The 18,330-nt window shown below is 42.2% G+C and overlaps 1 protein-coding gene across 6 annotated transcripts in view; it reads left to right on the top strand.

The window, feature by feature from the left end:
- The window catches only part of LOC108230619 (unconventional myosin-IXb), a 44,693-nt gene that overhangs the window by 19,605 nt on the left and 6,758 nt on the right, over positions 1–18,330 (top strand). For 3 of the 6 annotated variants that reach the window (XM_025003952.2, XM_017406986.3, XM_017406991.3), the window contains 23 exons: positions 4,688–4,782; positions 7,402–7,464; positions 8,765–8,864; positions 9,283–9,383; positions 9,707–9,836; positions 9,931–10,020; positions 10,237–10,353; positions 10,452–10,586; positions 10,747–10,868; positions 11,002–11,143; positions 11,272–11,467; positions 11,917–11,992; positions 12,394–12,486; positions 13,919–14,032; positions 14,667–14,706; positions 14,803–14,925; positions 15,018–15,098; positions 15,300–15,410; positions 15,531–15,656; positions 16,459–16,608; positions 16,692–16,852; positions 16,988–18,118; positions 18,228–18,303. In XM_025003952.2, coding sequence (XP_024859720.1) covers positions 4,688–4,782; positions 7,402–7,464; positions 8,765–8,864; positions 9,283–9,383; positions 9,707–9,836; positions 9,931–10,020; positions 10,237–10,353; positions 10,452–10,586; positions 10,747–10,868; positions 11,002–11,143; positions 11,272–11,467; positions 11,917–11,992; positions 12,394–12,486; positions 13,919–14,032; positions 14,667–14,706; positions 14,803–14,925; positions 15,018–15,098; positions 15,300–15,410; positions 15,531–15,656; positions 16,459–16,608; positions 16,692–16,852; positions 16,988–18,118; positions 18,228–18,303 — 3,573 coding nt within the window. The remainder of the gene's footprint in view (positions 1–4,687; positions 4,783–7,401; positions 7,465–8,764; positions 8,865–9,282; positions 9,384–9,706; positions 9,837–9,930; positions 10,021–10,236; positions 10,354–10,451; positions 10,587–10,746; positions 10,869–11,001; positions 11,144–11,271; positions 11,468–11,916; positions 11,993–12,393; positions 12,487–13,918; positions 14,033–14,666; positions 14,707–14,802; positions 14,926–15,017; positions 15,099–15,299; positions 15,411–15,530; positions 15,657–16,458; positions 16,609–16,691; positions 16,853–16,987; positions 18,119–18,227; positions 18,304–18,330) is intronic. The other 3 variants (XM_017406987.3, XM_017406988.3, XM_017406989.3) reach the window with 3 other exon arrangements.

Raw genomic sequence — 18,330 nt, 5'->3', positions numbered from 1 at the left:
GAGCCTGAGAAAAGCTGACATTATCTGGTTTAAGTCACTGTGCCATGGCTCTGACTCATGCTATGAACACACACAGCTAGACATATAAATGTACTGTGTGTACAAATGCCTTCCTGTAATAATTCAGAGTCCTGCTGAAGATCAGAATATGCGTCTCTTCGGTCTTTTCTTTACAGCCCTGCACAGCTTACATGCTGCAGCAGGCTGCCTGCCTCTTCAGGATCTATTTGTGGTGCCGTGACCACACCATGTGCTGGGGTTTGATGTGGTACTCATCTTTACATGGGTGGGGCTGCTCTAAATGTCTTCAGTTTGGTAAAACACCAAACCACAAGAAGAGCAAAATTGGCACTTTGAGCTTTATTCTAGCTATTGAAACATTTTACCATTAACATCGGTCTTGTGTCTGTGCTTTAACTTTAAATTTTTTACACTTAAATTAGCCAGTTCTCACCTGTACTGACCTTAAAAATCAGACTGCAAAATTACAAACACGTGCTATGAATATAAACAATACAAATGCAAAGCCTCGTTGATTTTAGTGGAGGAAATGTTTAAAATATCTTGTGAACATAAACCAGGGTTGCACAGTATTAGAAAAAACATGCATTTGCGATAATATTTCTGATTATGGCATTGACAGTATCAGTTATGATAAACCTAAATTGTCATAACATTGCTCAAAACACTCTCCGTGAGCTTTAGCATTTTAGCCACTATCATCTGAATCAGCTGTGGGTATTTAGGGGTCCATCTAATTGCCAAATATATATATTTTTGGCATTCAGTTTGTGCTTGTGATTTGTTGCATTCCTTTGCAATGTTAACATTGTGCAGCCCAAATATAAACACAGAAAGTTAAAGAGCTTAGTGTTTTGTTTTTATTTATTGAGTAAAAAGCTAAAACGCCAGATAATGTGCGTGGATTCCTTATCACTCCTCGTTTTTTTTGGCTGATATGGGGTCTTGCTGTTTAGCCAAAGGCTGTGAAAACTGCAAAAAAGTAAATAAGAAATAAAAAAATCTAAGTTCTTTAATGGTCCAAGGTTGCATAGTTTAGACAGTCCAGTGTGGTCTGTGATGTTGAGACTAAAGTTTAGAATCGCAGACTTTGTTTTTCCCTCTGGATAAATGACAAAGAAAGCATTTTCTGCTCTATTTCTTACTCTTGTGTGGATTGTGATCTGAACACTTTACTCGTCATATCGATCTGGTTATGACCACCGTTTCCGTTTGTGGATTCAGTTTCTTTGCTTCGGTTCATGTGTCAGTATGTTTCAGACCGTTTTATTTAAAATGCGAAGAACTAGGCCACATATGAAACTAAAGGTTGTTGCCATTTCTTTACCTTGTGGTTGTTTGTGCTGCATCGTCTAGCTGTAAAAATGATATACTTCAGAGTCAACAATGAAGAGTTAGTCATTCTATTGAGCTTTTACATAGCTGGCACGAGCGTGTGTTCTCCCCATGAACTAGTTTGTGCTGATTTTTTTCTTTCCAGTCACAGCCAAGAATAGAATCAATCAACTATTGCATCCTGAAGCAATTACAGATTTTTTTTCCTTATAACCACCAGTGCCATCATGCTGTTTCTGCCTTAAAGACATCTCTAAATGCAAACATCTTTAATTTAACTTTATAGGAAACAGACCTGCTGCAAACCTTTGAATATTTGCTTGAACTGTCACTTAAAAAAAACGACTGATTTATTAATCTTCTTGTGATTTCTGCTTTTATGTTCCCTGAGGTGAGTATTTCTGTCACAGTTGTGTTGGCAGAGCAGTTATTTGTTTGTGACTCTTTTTTTTTTGTGAGGAATTCATAGATTGTATTGTACTCCCTCTGTCTCCACTGTTGCTGTTATTGTGCTTTAAAGAATCGTCTCTTTGTTATTTATTCAGACGAGTTAAGCTCGAGGGGTCCAAATGTCATTAGAATTGCTCGCCGATGACCCAAAGAGACGCCGAGCGGAGGAGGAACCGTGTCGAGACGTGGTCGCATTCAGAACATGTGATCTCACCAAAGCATTTTTCACATTCAAGATAACAACAACAACAAACAGTGACTATTCTGTCACCGAGTGGCGTGGAGCGTTTAGCCTGCATGCTGCAGCTTCGTCACTGAAGTCGGGCTTGAAGCACATAACTCATATATTTGTGAACTTGAAGCCTCTGCAGCTCAAACAGTCAGCCATTCTCCAAAAGGTTTGAATAACTTCTGCATGGGTGTTGTCAATTGTGAAAGTGGCTTTTTGTAGCGCTTGGATTATTTAGAGGCCTTTGTGTGTGTACCCATGCTGTAGTGAGATGTCGGTGTCAGGGCCTTGGCAGCGCCTGTGGAAACATTTAACCGAAGCTCTTTGGATGCAGCAGATCTCCGAGGTTTACCAGTAACACTACCAAGTGCTTTTTTTTTTTAAACAAAAGAATAGTTCTCTTGTCTCTCAGTTGTGGTATCAGTAGGAATGTTGAAATTATTCGCAAATTGGGATCATATGATTACTATGAAATCCTTTAATGTTGTCTTTATGGATTCAGTAACAAACTGCTTCTGTGAATTTCTAGTTTTGCACATATCATCCATTTTGAATTAGTTTTTAGCTCATTTTGTGTATGTTAAGACTAGAACTAAGCTTTCAGATCACTTGAAGTGTAATATTTATGTTTTCTGCTTGTTGAGACAAACAGTTCATAAACAGGGGCTACCTTAGACACATGCCTCTTCCTGTGTTAGTAAAGAGAAGTGTGTGAAGTGGGCTAAATGTAGATGTGAGACTTTTTACTGGTGGCTGGTTAAGTGGAAATGTACAGGGATTATGGCTTTCAGAGACGGCTGCTCGCCGCAGAAATAAATCTGTTAAATCATCAGCGTGTCATGAGATTCACATTGTGCTCATGTGTACACGACACAAGTGACCGAGGCCCCCTTTTCCAGCTCTCCCTGCGTCGCTCCTTTGTTTAAAACTCCTCGTGGGTGAACCCTGTTTTGTAAGAATGCAGATTACACCGTGCCTTTTCGTGGCCGCGGTTTGGAAAACTGTTGGATTTGCTTCCTCATACCTGCTGAGCCTTTCAGCCAATCAGCCTGGCCACTGACGGGCATGTTTGAATACGAACGATGCTGGGAGATATTTAGAATTCCCTCCACGGTCCGGCAAACGAAGCCTTGCAGAGATTTCCCAGGAGTTTTGTACTCTGGGCTCCAAAGTTTAAGAAAAGAACCGGGGCACCGTGGGCAGCATTGAGTACTGAGACACTGTCATCTCCACAGCCCGTTTACTGATCCTTAAACATGGCACGGAAGAAATATTCTGTGAACCCACATGAATGAATGATGATTAAAAAGAAGCATAGGAGTTGCTATTGTATATTATACATGTGGTCTGTTTTTTACACAAGCAAAAGAGCAAGAAAAAGCCCGTAGAGTTAGTTATGTGGAGATTTGTCTGAGCAAGTCCGGGTTTGACTGAAGAGAAGTCTGGTCACAGACAGCTGTTTCACCATCCATGAACAAGCAGCAACTATTACCTCATGCTTTGCTTTGAGTCACAAAACTATTTTAAAATCCCATCTTGCTTGAAAGGTTTTAGTGCACAGAAAAAACCAAATGTGCAGAATTGTGTTTCTGCAAAATTTCTTTATGTAAAAGGGGGAAGTAAAAAAGAAAGGGGGGGAAAAAAGGCAGTGCAAAAAAAAAGACTCAATCATCCCCTGTAGGTGTGTGTATGGTGACTGTGTGCCTGTTTGTTTGTGGACCCAATGCTCTGATCAGCCTCAACACAACTGTGTCAAATTCAGCCGCTAGCTGCTTTGAAAAATACAATGTGGTTCCTATTTAACATTCACAGAGTCAACTTCCGCTGCAGTGGCCCTTTTTGTGGTGTGTGTGTGTGTGTATATCTGTAACCATGTGAACATGCGCATCACGAAGAATAAAAAAACTAGAGCTATTGTGTTACCGTATCGATGCAGTAATCAGGCCCCTCCTCTCTGAGGCCTGGTCTGGGTCTGTGTTAGAAATTCTTCAAGGCCTGGAAAGATGGTCTGACTCTGCTACACAGACGGGCTGGCCCAGCCTCATCTATCATCTCTAACCTATGGCCTCTTTGTCATTTTCTCCTCTTTCACTCGCTCCTCTGTGCGCGCACACGTCACGCAGAGGAAAATGAAGACGAATCGGCGAGTCGCAGTCGCTCGCCTCCTCGTCTGAACCACCGTTTCAGCTGCTTTGACAGAACCTGATGTAATCCCAGGAACATTCATGGAGATTTGTTGTTGTTGATTTCATTAAACGCACTGAGAGCGAGATTTGTTTAGTTGGAATTACCCTCCACCTCAGTTTGTCTTGTAGCACTTCCTTATAAGGTTTTAAAGCCAGCGCAGTTCTCGTTTCCAAACACCCTCAGTGAGCTGCAGAAGACTGAAACATTTTGTGGGAGACTAGTGGGCGCTTCGTGGAGTGGATTATTTATTTAAACAACTAAAACTTTAAGTCCAGCTCAATGTGTTTTACTGCACTAAACTTTCATTTCCTTTAAACTCGGCCTTTTGTTTAATTCATTTAACGTTAATAAATGGGAATAATAGTTGTGGTTATGCTGTTAATCTTTCTAACGTGTTTGTAAGTTTTGATAATAAACTGTATGTCTTTAATGAATGTCTCTCTGTCTTCCTCTTGTCTTTTTCAGGCCTTTGGTAATGCTAAAACGGCCCACAACAACAACTCCAGTCGCTTTGGTAAATTCATCCAGGTTAACTATCTGGAGAGCGGAGTGGTCCGAGGGTAAGTAATCCATCACCTGCTACAAACACGCTGCATTTCAACAAACTCGCCCACAAAATCTTTTGCTCAAGACATTCAGGGACTTTTTTTTTAGTGAGTGATTCAGTTTTCAACAGGATTTTGAACCTCCCTGGAAGCAATTATCTTCCTCTTTATTTCTTTCATGGCCGGTCGTGTTTCTCGGTGTGTATGTGGAATGAAACTTTTACCCATTAGCTCTCTCTTCCTTTTTCTTAGCAGTAAAGCTCTGGTTAGACGCTGCTTCAAAGTCTGGTCAGCTGTGTCACTTCCTCACTTCCTCATCAGGAGAGGGGAACAGATGCTCGCTGCTCGCAGTGACTTTAAAGAACCAACCGTGTCGTGTATTAATTGAAACCGAAGGGTGAAACTGAAGGGCTGCGAGGGCAAAGTTCAGACTTGTAGGAGGAATTTTCTGACTCTGGTGCATGAGCTAAATTCTCCAGTTCTCAAAATAAACTGTGATTTGAAACGTGTAAATGCTTGTGGCGACAGCTGCTCGGCCCCGCAGTAAGTGGGCATCCCCAGTCTGATTATCCTCTAATGGCACCCGGTCCCATCGTGCTCTGCGAGATTGTTTACACTGAAAAGGGTCTGTAATTCAGGGTTGATTTTAGTGAGCTTGGGCTTCTCTTAGCTACACACTGAAACCTCAGAGACAATAAAATGCACACTCTGATCCACTTGATGCAAACGGCCTCATGTAATTTAACATCTGCTTTCTGTGCTAGTGTAGCTTTCTGCCTTCTAACAATGAAGGACTCAGGACCTTCACAGCTCTGTTCAGTAGACTTGACAAAGACTTCCTGTCTGTCTATCCATCTTCAGTGGCAGCCATTCAGACAGTCAATAGAGGAAATTCACAAAAGGGAGGCTGCTGTTGCACTTTCCTCTGCTCTCAAAGTAACTAACAGACTGGATTTATGGGTTTTTTTAAGCAGAAAATACTTCCTCGATTCATGAAACTGTAACATAAATCAAAATAGTGAAAAAAACACACTTTAGAAGATGGGTTTTATGGTTGAACTTTGCAGCTGGAATGACAAAAGCTTATAGTTTACATCGTTGTTCTTCTCATTAAAACAGTGGCTTCCAAAGTTGGGGTCGGGATCCCATTGTAGGTCATGAAATACCAGGTGGGGGTCCTTGAATAATCTCCAGATATTAACTTGCATTAAAAAAATGATTGCTTATGACATATTTTCACCCTAATTATTACAAAGAATAAAATTGGTCGCCATAAAACAATAAAAATTGTATTGTTTGTTAAGACTGTGTTAGCAAAGCTTGAGTGTTTAAAAAAGAATTAGATGCCTTGGTCATTTTTTTTTTGGGGTGAGAAGCCCAAACGTTTGGGAACCAGTGCATTAAACCATTCTGTGATCACTCGTGCCTCATGTACGAGGGCGAGGCCACACATCCGTCGTGTTGGAAATGTTTCAGAGTCGATCCACATTCCAAGAAGACAAGAGGACCTGAAACATGTCTGCGAAATACCTACCACAACATAGCAGAGCCCCCACACTCCCTGACCTGTAGAGGTCAAGAGTTCAGCTTTTTCCTTCAGTTTGTCAGCAGTCTGGCTGTGGCCGCCATGTTTGTTGGTTCCTTGTAGTTTGTTGATGCATTTGGAAGATGTCAACTCTCAAGTAGCTGTTTAAATTCATATATCAATAGGTTTCCTTTCTGTTACTTTATTAACTCAAATATATAGTATTCAACAAACAGTATACTATGAGGTAAATAAAAAAATCTGTTAGAAAAGATATCCAGCAGCACTGTATAAAGGAAACAATACTGTGCTGTACTAAATGATTAGACTTATTAGAGTCATTTAGATCAAGTTTGGGGGATTCACATGGTCTGTAGTTTTAGAGGTTTTTGTGGGAGGACAGCCCAATCTCAGTTCCTATCAGGTATTTTAGGGTGTGCCTCAAGGATGGTTTCTTGACACCATTAATTTATCTTTATGAGTATCTCAAACTTGCAATACTCACAGTATGTAAAACTCGTGTTAAAACATGTTTTGTTTGTGTGCCTGTAGCCACAACAAATTAGCAGCTCCGTGTGCGAGGTGTGTGAAGGTTTATTTGTTGTTCTCTTTAAGGTTGCATTTTTGCTGGACGGACGCAACTGAGTTTCTCACAGAGCGGCTCTATTCATAGTGTGTCATGAGGAGTGGCGTCAGTGTTGTTGTTGCTTATAGAAAAAACAAGTCTGACTTATAAAATCAGATTTAGACAACTTTATGGCCTTGGCCTGTTTTTTTTTTTTTTTTTGATAAATACCACTGCTTTTAAAACGGCAAAGCTCGTGACCGCAGTGAAAATGTCCCTCCAGCCTCTGCAGCGGCCTTCTTGTGTCGTCAGCGTTTTGCCGTTTGGTGGTGTGAAATGTGCTGCACCATTCATGTGACTGTTTGTGAACGCTTTGTTCATTGATTGTTCCAAGCATCTGTTGTCACTTCAACTCATGCTCCTCCTCTCATTCACTTTCACCAACCCACTTTCACTTACACTCACACACAAACACACACACACACAGCTAAGAGTCCTTTTAGTGTTTTAAGTCCTCTTTGCTCTTCCTCTTGCTGTCTTTCAGGGCTGTGGTGGAGAAGTACCTCCTGGAGAAGTCTCGCCTGGTCTCCAGAGAGAAGAACGAGAGGTGAGGATGAACCGGACTTGCACCCCTCCAGGCTTCATGAGTCCGTCTGCACAAACATGTAGAGTCTGAGAGTGCGATGGTTTAATGTGAAGTTCAGCTGAAGGCCTTTGAGTTCATCTGCTGAAAGACTTCCACACCCACACACTCGTATCCTCAGACACTAAAAACAGGTTCAGTTGCTAACCAACAAATTACATTAAGAAATTTTACCCACTGAGCGCATCAGCAGTGGATAATATTTAAACCAACATGACTCTACTTGATGTTTGTAAAACCAATTATAAGGCTCTCTCTTATTGTGTAATCTCTCACCAGTCATACCCATCTGTTACTGTAACACTGTGACTACTGTCTGTCACTTCACTCGTGGCTCACTCATATTGGTGCTCCCTCTTTTTTTTTTTTTTTTTCACATCATGCAACCCTCTGTTACTCATAGCGACATTCACTTAACAGCTAGACTGCTTGTCTGCTGCCACTTCTGTGACTAATAAATATTTGTGCCGTGGTTATTGAGAAATGCATCGTTTGTGGCATGACCAAATCTGCTGTGAACTTAGTTTTTATTTCAAATCAGCAAAACTGACAGATCAGCAAAACTACCACTTCAACTATAAACGTCTTCATTCACACTATAGTAATGAATCGCTCAGCTGAGACTGAGGGAATATCTTGTATAATAACATACAGTAGATGCTTTTTTATTTGGAAGAGCATTACTCATTTATGAGTTTGCTGTCTAGATTTTCCCAGCTCATTTTAGAAAATCTACTCACCTTCCTCTGACAGGTTTGTCTTTGAAACTATCCGCCTACTCAGTCTGCAGTGTGCTGGTAATCACCTCGCCTACGGTTGCTTTTGACAGCATTTTTTTTTTAACCCTTCTAGTCGGGGAGAAATAGACTCCACTGTCAGATGTTGTTGTGTTTTTGTGTGACAAGTGTGGAAACTCATTAATCCTGTGTGCTTTTTACAGCAAAGCCCAGTCACCTATTTACTTACCCACTCATTGCATGAATGGAAAACTGATATAAACGCCCCACAGCTCCAGATGTTGTCTTCTTTCTATTAGCTTTTTGCAATATGTTCGTTCTTCTTTCATTACCAAAACTAAGCCTTTGTTTGACAATAAATACGAGGCTCCTGCCTGCCCATAGCTGCCTGCCTGATAATGATAACAAACAAGTGAAGATGCCAGTAAGAATTAATTAATTTAGGTGTTTGCTTGCCATGTTTGCTTTAATTAGTATAAAGAAAACACTTTACGGCACATTTCGACTGTTTCTTTTTAATTTTACAGGAACTATCATGTGTTTTACTACCTGCTGTTGGGCGCTTCAGCGGAAGAGAGAAAGGAGTATAAATTACTGCCACCTGAAGAGTACTTCTACCTCAAGCAGGTACGGTTGTGGAAATCCTGATGGTTGTAAACTTAAATTAATCAAGATCTTTTTCAGGATTTTTTGTATTTCAGTCCACAAGCCTCTAAATTCAGTTGTCTTAATGAACTGATACACCCTAAGTTTGACAAAAAAATCACTAAAATAGACTTTAAGTGCATCTGGTGCTCCTGAAAGCTGCCAAGTTTGTGAATAAGCTGCTGTATAAACTCCCAGCGTACTTCACACGTGTGCGCTGCATGTTAAGAAGGCTCTCTTTGTTCACGCTCTTGTTTAGATTCCCATCTTTCCTCAGCCTTTTTTTCAGTGATTCCCTTTCATCATCATTTTGAGCAATTTTGAGGTCTATGATCTCACTTTCTGTCCCTCCCTACCAACTGTTTCTCTCCCCCCTTTTTTTTTTCTTTTCCTTTTAAAGGAAAATTTTAAGATCGAAGATGAGGAAGATTTGCGTCACGATTTTGAAAGGCTGCAGCAGGCAATGGAGATGGTTGGCTTCCTTCCAGCCACTAAGAAACAGTGAGTGAATCAGTAAACAGACTTTTCTTTTAGTAGAAACTGGACATATTTTCTTTTAAACATGCTGAATGGTTTGTGTTGCCACTCAGTCCTTGAGAAGTTATTTTAATAGTCATATTACTAAAACATATATATCTATTTACGTCAGAGAAACTTCTAAAGCACAGCATTTGCATCAAATAAGCCGAAGTAGCAGTTTATTAGAGAGCAACCTTTCATAAAGCCTCTATTAAGAATAAGTCATTAAATGTAAACAGATTCAAATAAAAACAGGATAATCTGTGAGGTCTCGAGTAACTGTAAGGTTCTGCGCTGTGTTGCAGGATCTTTTCTGTGCTTTCCGCGATCCTTTATCTCGGCAACGTGACGTACCAAAGGAAGTCAACGGGTCGAGACGAGGGTCTGGAGGTCGGGCCGCCAGAAGTCCTGACGACCCTCTCTGGCTTGCTGAAGGTAACCCGTGCTTCTCGGTGACTCTTCGCTGTGCTTCGTTTTGGCGCTTGTGTGTTTGTGACTCGCGGGCGTTGATCCCCCCTCCCCCTCCCAGGTTGAAGAGGAGCTGCTGGTCGAGGCGCTGACGAAGAGGAAAACCGTGACGGTCAACGACAAGCTGATTCTCCCGTACAGCCAGTCTGAGGTGGGCTTTAAGGAGAAAAACGTCTCCGCTAACATTCATTGAATAGTGTCTAAATACAGAATACACTGTCTACTTCTTTTTGTTGCTGAAACATCTGCATAAACTAGTTTTTTTGTTTCTTATATTGTCATTTATATTCGCACCCTGAAAGTCCCTTTTAATGTCATTAATTTTGTTGAAATCACCTCACATACAGTCCTTTATTTCTCCCATTAGGCAATCACAGCGAGAGACTCCATGGCCAAATCTCTGTACAGCGCCTTGTTTGACTGGATAGTCCTGCGCATCAACCATGCACTGCTTAACAAGAAAGACATGGAGGAATCTGTCCCCGTAAGACACACGACATACTACACCCTCCTTCTGGGACAGAACATCAGCTGAACAGTCAGGAGCAAATGGTTTAACATGATCTTAACATCGTTTTCCAGTGCTTGTCCATTGGCGTCCTGGACATTTTTGGCTTCGAAGACTTTCAAACCAACAGCTTCGAGCAGTTCTGCATCAACTATGCAAACGAGCAGCTGCAGTATTACTTCAATAATCACATTTTTAACCTGGAGCAGGTGAGCAGCTGGATTTTATTTTATTTTATTTTTTTCAAATCTTCCACTCTAAATGACGCACAATCGCAGATTTTCGTTTTTTCTTTTTAAAATTTTGACAGAGTGGCATGTATTCACAGGAGTTTGTTCACCAAAGTGTTTTTTTTTTTCCTAAATAAAGGAGGAGTACCAAGCTGAGGGAATCACCTGGCACAACATCGACTACATAGACAACGTGGGCTGCATCCACCTCATCAGCAAGAAGCCCACAGGCCTGTTCTACCTCCTAGATGAGGAGAGCAAGTAAGAACACCTGCATTCCTTCTGTCGTTTATTCATTCATGTCGCTGCAGATAGTTATGAATAGTTATTATGTAGTTAAAGCTGTATATTGGTTCAGAGCTTCCCTTTCTCCCCCCTGCTGCTTGTTCTCCAGCTTTCCACATGCCACAGATAAGACCTTGTTAGCCAAATTCAAGCAGCAGCATCAGGGCAACAAATACTTCGTCCCCACACCGGTCATGGAGCCTGCCTTTGTCATTCAGCACTTTGCAGGGAAAGTCAAATACCACATCAAGGTAATATGACAGCAGCTATTTCTATCAGAAGTAAACACAAAAGCTCTGGAACAGAAACCCTTTCTTTCCTTTAGTATTCGTGTTCCTGGTGTATCTTGTGATAGTCTTCATGTCTTTAACCTCGTCAGGATTTCCGGGAGAAGAACACCGACCACATGCGCCCAGACATCATAGCGCTCTTGCGAAGCAGCGATAGAGCTTTTGTGCGGCAGCTCATTGGCATGGACCCGGTGGCCATGTTCCGATGGGGCATCCTGCGAGCCACGATCAGAGGCCTCGCTGCTTTCAACGAGGCCGGTCGCTCCTGGGCAGCCAAAACTGCAGGTACCTGATCTGAGTCCACCTGAAATTTGTCAAGCCTAATTTCTCAGTTGAAATACAGTATTTTTAGCCAATTTTTCCATTCTGGACAACTCTCTAATAATCCGTTCAGAGGGGCAGTGGTGTGTTAGCTTGAATAAAGATGGAAAGATACCGTCATACAGCTGTCTTTGTACCACAGCTTCAGAAAACTGCAGTTTCCCTGCTCTGTAATTAGCTTATATGTCAGCGTGGAATAATGAGGAGGCTACAAACTTGAGGTTTTGGGAGATTTTGCGATTTTTCTCTGCGATTCTGAATCCTTCAGATAATTTGGGCGCTCTTATAGAGAGAGGAGCGTTTTTGTGAGCCTTCACAAAAGCATGCGACTGATCGAGATAGAAAACCTGATTCTCGGTGAAACAGTTTCTTTATTAAAAGTGATTTGTTGTGTTTCGTGTCTGATGTTGTAGGTGTTATCCGTCCAGCAGCCAGAACTCCTCTAGGAGAACTCAAACGGTCCAATGCCCAAATAGAAAGAATGTACAAGTAAGTGATATGCACTGAGTGATGTGAAGCTGATAAACTTGTCTCACTTTGTTTTCAGTGGCTTCGGACTGGTTTTACCTGTGAGGGCAGTTTTCTTTGTGTTTTTTTTTTTGTTTTGTTTTTTTCTGAAGGAAATCTGTCGAGTGTGGTACTTGTGAAGGAAATTTTTAACCTGGTGGACCTCTACGTATTTCCTGTGGTTCTGAATGAGATGAGGACGAACACCTGAAATCTGTGCAGTTTTGCTTGTTTCAGTTTAGATTTGTTTTGTTTTTTGAAAAGCACCTTTTGTCGTCAGCTGCAGATAAAATTTATTTTACCTCATCTCAGTCACCCATATCCTCCCCACCTTTTGGTGACCCCAGTGTTTGCGGTTCTCTCCTCTTCCTTTTCCTCCACAGACGAGCTTCTATGCTCGATTTCTACTTTGATCACTCAGAGGAGCGCCCTCTAGAGGTCTTTGAAGACATCTTTGCTAGCTTTGAGAATAAGAAGTAAGTGAATTTGGTGGAAAGAACAAAAAAGTGAGAACATGAGGCCAAGCAGGAAGGAATGACATTTTTTGTTGAACAATAAAATAGTGATTTGTTCTACTTTAATTAAAAAAAATAGATAAATTGAAACAATGTTATTAGTAAATAGTGTGCTGAATGTGTTTTGTTAATAAAAGGTCAGGTCTTTTTCTGTTTCAACATCTGCTTCTTACATTATAAAAGTCAACTGTTTGAGGAAGTTTGGTGAAGCAGTGAAACGCATTAAAACTCCGCAGAAAAAAGTTAGTTTCGCTTGCAGTCTTCCCTCACTATAATCGTCTTCCTTTTTCTGTATTCGCCATAATCCCTCGACCTCCTCACGTTTATTATTTTTGCTGTGGAGCACAGGAAAGCGTTTGCGCTAGCCTTCTCGTATTAGCCACTCGGATTACCTCGATGGGCTGTAAAGCCTTGAAATCACACGCATGTTTAATAAACCTGTACGGAAATGTCTGGTAAAACAAGATGAGTTCAAGAAATCAAACCATAGTGTTTGTTTTTGGATTCTCTGGCTTTTTTTTAGCTTCACATCTAAAATGACTGGTTTCACTTTTTTTTTTTTTTGACATTTGTAGAACCAGAGCGGAGTTTAATCATCTGGTACATGTTCAGTATTTTTTAAAACCATCCAGTTCTTTCAGATCTGGAAACACTGAATTCCACATTAGAGTCATTTCCTTCACTGCTTGGCCTCTGTTTTCCCAGTCAGTCGTGGTGAGTATAGAAAAAAAAACAACCTGCATGGACTACCTCTGGGTTACGGGACGAGCCTCCATATTAACCTCACCAGAGCCGGTTTCCAGTGTAACAACCAGCCACGGTTAAGGGACCGTACGCACAAAACCTTCACCCGTAACAACTTACAGCCGCAGCATGGAAACAGCCAGCCAGCCACGCCGAGCGCCAGCTCAGCTCTGCATGTTTACTACCACAGTTGCAGCAAGACGTGTGAACACAACCTCTAAATACCCCAGTCTCTACTTCTGTGTCTCCTTTTCTGTTTTTAAAAAGGATGTAACAGCATGGTTGGGTGGTCTTATGTCTTGTGGTTTCCTCATACATAATCAAGGGAGAGAAAAAAAAAAACTCAGTGGGTTCACAGATGAGCAGAGTGTGAAAGCTGAAGTGTCTCTAGGTTTCAGATGCCCCAGCTGTTGTGCAGTGTGTGTTTCTGTCTTGGGTAACTGCTGTGGTATATTTCTACTGGAGGTGTCCTAACAGTGGTGTTCTTCACACTACCCTTTACATTTTTTTTTTTTGGTCTCGTGTATTACATATTTTTCAATTTTTCTTGCGTTTTCCTATTTTCCTTCCCCCGCTCCCCATCCCTCCCCGTTTTCTCCTCTGTTCACACCATGTGTGTGTGTGTATATATGTGTGTATGCGTGATCAGAGACATGCATGCAGAGATCATCAGCTCCATTAAGAACTTGCAGCTGGACGGGGAGGACCCTCGCAAGCTGCTGCAGTCTTGGGGTCGCCTCCGCTTTCCACGACACGTCCTCCAGTGAGTCTGCAGACAGAGCTGGCATCGGCTCTTCTCCAGATCAGTTCGGTTTCATCGGCTCAGGCAGAACATGCTCCTGCATCCGTTATGAAGCGCTAACGTATCAGCTGTAACATTAATATTCACTTCTGACCCAGTGTGATAAAACAGCGCAGATTCTGTAATTCGCCATTGTAAGCTGGATAATCAGCCTTGAATGAAGACTGCAGCATGAGTTTCAACAAAGACTGTTGGCATGCAAGATCTTTTTAAGCATCTTGTGAAAATATGTCCCAGCAAAAAATTTACGCATGTAAGAATTTTACACTAAACTCTGCAGTGTGGTACGCAGCAATGAAGAGATCACGAAGATGTAGAGAGCATGTCTGTCTGTTTGTGTGGAGTCTGTGCTGGGGTGATTTTTTTTTTTTTTTTTTTAAGAGTTTCACTCCATCTTCGCCTGTTACTGTCTAACCTCCTGGTCATTCATTCAGTCTAGGTGCAAGCCTGTGTTTTCATCACTCACCGACTGCGCTTAAAGAAGTCACCCATCCGTACTAACCCGGCCTCACGACACTCCATCCACTCACCCCATTTCCATCTTCACACCTCTGCTCCTTACTCACTCTGCGCCCTCTTTCTTCCTTTTTCACAGGAAAAACAAAACCGTCAAGCAGAAGCAGGCCATCCCTAAGGTAAACCTGAGCGAAGACCAGAAACCTCCAGTTTAGAAGCAGCTTTATTAGTTTAAACAAAGGGAGTGAATTGCTTGTTTTTTTTCCTGCTTCCAGAGTTTGCTGGATTCGCAGTCGTTGAAATTCATTGTGAGTCTGACGCTGCACGATCGCACTACGAAGTCTCTGCTCCACCTGCACAAGAAGAAGAAACCCCCCAGCATCAGCGCCCAGTTCCAGGTATCATCAGCTGCAACTTTATGATTTATTGAGCTCAAAGGCAGGCGTTCGCTTTAAAACATAACAACGCTTCTTTTTTTCTTTCTCGTCAGAACTCTCTAACGAAACTCTTAGAGACTCTGAACAAAGCAGAGCCTTTCTTCATTCGTTGTATCCGCTCCAATGCTGAGAAGGTAAAACATTATAGTGTCATTCATTGTCTATCTTGTTATGCTAAAATCAAAATATGTGTAGATTAATTCAGTTAGATAATGTTCCTGTAAGTCTGTTAAACAAGCTCCTTTATGCTTCTGAATGTTGATGCAAAAATTAGTGATGCAAATTCTCATTTTGTCTAAGATGACAGTAACTTAACTCGTTGTGTGTTTGAGCAGAAGGAGATGTATCTGGATGAGGCCTTGGTGCTTCAGCAGCTGCATTACACGGGAATGCTGGAAACTGTTCGCATCAGGAGGTCAGGCTACGGAGCCAAGTACACCTTCCAGGTACCGCAGATGCACTCCTCCGCTGACGTTTCTCCAACATACGGCCACAGCACTTATTTAATGCAGAATATCTTCTGTAAAACGGTGCATTCGTCTCAAGTTCTTGTATCATTTCTGCAGGAATTTGTGGAGCAGTTCAGAGTTTTGCTGCCAAAGAACACCTCTGCCTCCAAAGAGGACATCTTAGAGCTGCTAGAAAAGAAAATGCATCTCGACTCCACCACGTACCAGATAGGCAAAACCAAGGTATTACAAATGACCTTTCATTTAATAGCAAAGGTTTATGAAAAGTTTTACTTTTCTTTGCTTGTATTCATGTTTCAGAAGTCCCTCTTGGGTTTAAAATGTTCTCAATCTGTGAACGGTTCAGGTTCGACGTAGAAAAGTTTGTCACTTTTCTGCTGCAGAGTAGAAGTAATTCCACCTCATCGTCTTTATCTTTTTCAGCTTCAACCTAAAAACTTTTGGTAACCACAAGATATGGTCAGAAGTATTTTTTTTAAATATTACTTTAGAAAGAAATGAATTAATAATGGTCAGTGGTTGGTTTTGTTTCATTTTTCCCCAAATAGAAAATTCTGCTTTATTTTTTTTTTTGTAAAATTGGTCATTGAGTGTAAATAGGAAACTGACGACAACAACAAAAAAAAACATTTATCATTGTTTAAAATTAGCCAGTAGAAGCAACTATTCTTACAGTTTCTCAAAACAGAACTGAAAACAAAGCTTGGACTTTAGAGAAGAACAATGTCATCTTTTTCATGACGTCCCCTAAAATCAGCTGCAGGAAAGATGGCTTAAAGGTCAAGTGATAAAAGAAGGATATGATACTATAACCTTGTTGACCAAACATAGTCACAGATATTTCATTAAGATGGCTGCCCTTCAGAAACTAACGGCGTTAATTTCTAAGAAAAAAACAAAACAATATATGTTTCCTTTTACTCCTGCCACTGCTGCCGAATATTTAGTTGTTTTTCGTTTATCATTCAGACCTCCATGTTCATCAGCTTGTAGATTTTCACTCTGATACGTTTTGCCGCCTCAGGTGTTTCTAAAGGAGCTGGAGCGGCAGAAGCTGCAGGACGTGCTCCACAAGGACGTAATGCACAAGATCATCTTCCTTCAGCGCTGGTTCAGAGCTCGCCTGCAGAGGCAGGAGTTTCTGGACATGAGGAGGGCAGCCATCTTGATCCAGGTAAAAAGACTTTCTTTGTTTGCTTTATAACATCGTGGAGACCATTTAAGAAGAGTCTTGGTCTTCTCTGTCCTGTCTCTTAGTTCTCATGGCATAGGTACTGCAAAGAGGAGCGAAGGCGACATGCGGCAAGTCTGATCCAGGCGGCGTGGAGAGGACACAGGCAGAGATCAGAGTACCGCCGACAAAAACAAGGTGCTACAAAAATACAAGCCCTGGTCAGGGGGCACTCAGCTCGCAGAAGGTAAACCACGCAAACACTCAATGTTTTTTTGTCATCATGAGAAAGTAAAATGAAAGCATTTGTTCCTGGATGGATGGATTCTGTTTCAGTGCACTATTTACAACCATATTTGTATCGTTTTGTTGCGCAATACAGGTGTCATTCCATACGTGAAGAGAAACAAAAGAAAAAAGAGGAGGAAGAAGAGGCCCGTAGGCGAGCAGAAGAAGAAGAAAGGAGGAGAGAAGAGGAGGAAGAGGCAAGGAGAAAAGCAGAAGAGGAAGCGAAACTGAGAATAGAAGAAGAAGAAGCAAAGAGGAGAGCTGAGGCGGAGGAAGCAGCCAGGAAAGCACAGGAGCAGAGGGAGGAAGAGGAGGAAGCGGGGCAAAGAGAAGCACAAGAGCCTCAGACGAGAGAGGATCCAGATATAGAGCTGGTCACAGAGGAGATGCTGGATGAAAACCTCCCTGTTCCAGAGGAGGAGGAGGACGAGGAGGAGGAGGAGGCTGAGGAGGACAATGTAAACTCACATACAGATGGGGAACAAAGCAAAGATGAAGAGTTGGAGGAGAACATGTCTGAGGCTGGACCTCAGCTGGAGGAGAAGGAGAATGAGGAGGAGGGCTTGGAGAACCAAACGCAAGGACAACCAGATTCAGAACCGGTGCTGCCCTCAGATGAGGTCACCCCCAACGCACTTAAGCCCACATCTCCACCTCAGGGGGAGCACAAAATGACCAGCACTACCTCTACAAGTCCACATGCTGAACAGAAGAGGATCCAGTCTGCTCTTATCAACAAGCAACCTTCATCCAGGAAGCGGGAGGAGAGGAGACGAAGAGGCCTGGAGCACAACAAGAGAGAGACGGAACGAGCTGCCGCCTCTGCCTCCACCACCTCCTCCTCCTCTGCAGCCACCAGCAAAGATCCGACATCCCCATCAAAGAGCAAGAACCAGGAGGCCTCTAAGCTCAAAGAGCAGTCAGACAGCAGGGAGCTGGATCAGTACACCTTCGTGGCCTGGAAGATGAAGGACGACAAGGCAGGGAAGAAGGAGGCAAAAAGTACTCCTCCCCCTGCTGCTCCCGTCCGACCAACTACGTTACCCCTGCTGCCCGCCGACTCTGCTCCTGAGAAAAATGGTGACAGTGTCGGAGCTGTAAATCTGCAGCGCCGCTCTGGAGCTATAAAGGAGAAACCGGAGAAATGGAAAGGGGGGAGGAGGAGTAACGGGGAGAACTCTCCTCCACTTCACAACCCAGAGGAAAGGATGATGAAGTCACAGCTGTATGTCTGCTCCATCCTTATCCTTATCCTGTCTATAGATTACACCAAATTTTTGTGAAACATCCCGACTTTGTATTAATGAAATCATTGATATCTGATCTTTCTGCAGGAGCGAAACATCGTACTCATCAATTGACAGTTTTTCTCCAAGTTCTGAAGGGGCTGGTGCCATTTCAATCAGAGAGGTGATTCAAGTCCTGGTCGCTCTGCTG

This window comes from Kryptolebias marmoratus, linkage group LG24, assembly GCF_001649575.2.
Source record: "Kryptolebias marmoratus isolate JLee-2015 linkage group LG24, ASM164957v2, whole genome shotgun sequence".
Taxonomy (NCBI): Eukaryota; Metazoa; Chordata; class Actinopteri; order Cyprinodontiformes; family Rivulidae; genus Kryptolebias; species Kryptolebias marmoratus.
Note: the sequence above shows the minus strand (reverse complement) of the source record. Positions and strands in the feature narration are given on the sequence as shown.